This window comes from Montipora foliosa, unplaced genomic scaffold (assembly GCF_036669935.1).
Source record: "Montipora foliosa isolate CH-2021 unplaced genomic scaffold, ASM3666993v2 scaffold_252, whole genome shotgun sequence".
In the NCBI taxonomy this organism is placed as follows: Eukaryota; Metazoa; Cnidaria; class Anthozoa; order Scleractinia; family Acroporidae; genus Montipora; species Montipora foliosa.
The window spans coordinates 40,182-42,500 of record NW_027179555.1 but is presented as its reverse complement, the minus strand read 5'-3'; the positions used below and the strand labels follow the sequence as shown (position 1 = coordinate 42,500).

General features: G+C 43.6%; 1 protein-coding gene across 2 annotated transcripts in view; it reads left to right on the top strand.

Annotated features, from left to right (window-relative positions):
• The window catches only part of LOC137986625 (uncharacterized skeletal organic matrix protein 5-like), a 10,680-nt gene extending 10,096 nt beyond the window's left edge, over positions 1-584 (top strand). For both annotated transcript variants that reach the window (XM_068833599.1, XM_068833600.1), the window contains one exon: positions 3-584. In XM_068833599.1, coding sequence (XP_068689700.1) covers positions 3-533 — 531 coding nt within the window. In that variant the 3' untranslated portion in view covers positions 534-584. The remainder of the gene's footprint in view (positions 1-2) is intronic.
• Positions 585-2,319: the final 1,735 nt, after the last annotated feature.

The following is a 2,319-nucleotide window of genomic DNA, read 5'->3' as shown; positions in this document are numbered from 1 at the left end:
AGAAAACCTTTCATTATGATTCGGCCTTGTGGAGCAACAAAAGCGCCTACAACCTCCCAGGAGGGAAGACTGGGTTTGACTTTGAAGAGACCAAACTACCGACCTACTGGAACACGTCTTTCTCCAAGATCTGCCTCGGTATGAGAAAGAACCCTGGTCAGCCAATCAAGTTTCTGGTCATCAACAAGCAGGCCCAGTCTCTGCATTCACTAATAGCTGACGGTAAAAACCGCTCTACATCACTGAGCCGCAACACATGGAAGACGCTGATTGGTTCTCAAGCGTCCTTGCAGGCCAACTGTAACGAGGAAGGGTTCAATGTCGCTGGCTCAGCAGAAGGCTCCTCTAAAGCAAGAATCGGCATTATGGGAAACAACGAGGAGGACTGCAGAACCACAGACTCCAGAATTGGGTTTGGTACCGGAGGGTATCATGATGATTCCAATACATGTGGGAACTTCGCAATAAATCAGTATACTTCAGATAATGGGGGCAAAAACATTAAAGCCATGGGATATATTTTGGTTCAGTAGAGAGGCATGTTTCTGTATTTGACTTTTCAAAAGAGTCATTGATGAAATAAAGAGTCATTCCATTCTCAAGACTTGCTTAGCGTAGAAGCAAAAATCAATGTTAGGACTGGATCACGAGCTTCATTTGTCGGAAAAAATGGCTATCCGTACAATTAATATCGGCCGGCTCCTTTGAAGTTTGGTACAGTCTGACAAAAATTTGTAAGGCTCTCACATTACAGTCCCACCCGTCCAAGCTTTGCGATTTACCATTTTAGGCAAAACAAAGGAAAAACGCACTAGTGGGAACCGCCCCTTAGGGAAAATTGTTATCACAGTATCAAGAAACACTTGTGAAAAGTTGAAGGATTTCCATTACTCGAATCACTTTAAATAGCAAGGCTAAAAACATTGTAGTCCCCACTGTTCATAACACACAAAATATATTCCATTTCCACTGCTAACTAAGTTACTTTGCTCTTTACGATTTTAAGAAAATCCCGGAATGCAAGCGCATCAAATACGTCAGTAAGCGCTTTCCGAGCCAAGTGGCCCAACACGCCGGAGCTTATCCCCGATTTCCTTAGCATGAAGCGACAAGGAGTATTTCTACTCCCCCCTGCATGGGATGCTAGTCCATTGCAGGGTTACCCCCAGCCTTGAATTCGCCAGTACCCATTTATACACCTGGGTGGAGAGTGGCACCGTGAGAGTAAAGTGTCTTGCCCAAAAACACAACACAATGTCCCCAGCCAGGACCCGAACCCCAGACCACTCGATCCGGAGTCGAGCGCACTAACCATGAGGCCACCGCGCCTCCCAATTGCCTACTAATTGAGAGATATATTTGCCCCGTTTTACGATTATGCAGGAAATGTAGATCTTAACAAGTGTTATTGAAATCCAAAAAGAAATTGGGAGTAAAGTCTCTGTTACGAGCCTAGGAAGGCCCATAACCACGCCCATAACCCCGTAACCACGCATTTTTTAAAGATAATTCATGAATAATATTTGTTAAAAGCCTTAAAATACAAAGCAATGTATGGCTTTCTTTCTCAAACTGAACTGAGCTAAATTATCTCTCAAAAATGTATGTTTACTCCCCAATTTTCTTTTTGGATACCAAGAGTACTTACTAAGATCAACTTTCTCCGGATAGTTTTAAACCACGCCAAAATATCCCAGCATCAGTAAGCATCACTTATAGGAAACCCGAGTATCTCGAGATGCGCAGAACGTATGCGCAATAACAGTAGGCACCGTCCTTAATTGGAAGTAAAAGAAGAAACCTTTATGCGGCTATTCGTAAGGCCTCTAAGTTAGACAGCTCTTTGAAAGTGTCTTGTACCCAACCTACCCCCGTCATATCCTGAGAGGGGGTGAGTTTGGACTCAGTCCCACATAAAGAATGACAGCCATGGTCCTCCAAAATTTTAAACCCCGCCTAACGGATGAAGATCAAATCCTCAAATACGTTCCTTTTTGAATTTGTCATAAATCGTAAAATTATCACTTGCCCAGCCCTAAAAAGGTGGATCTGTAAATAAAGATAAGAGCTGTATTTTTGGCAACATCATCATCATCTATTTCCAGTACCCTCAGAGAAACGACGAAGCACCACTTTAGAATCTGGGTTTGAGACACGGGGTTCCTCATTTGTGTCACTGTTGAGCACGTGCTCACAAGGTTCCTCGACCGCATGGCCTCAGGGGTAAAAGTGGCGCGAGAACAGACTGAAAACATCTCTGATATTTTCCTTAACAAGACAATAACGAAATTGCAGGCAGTGCGTTGCATTAAACGTTCC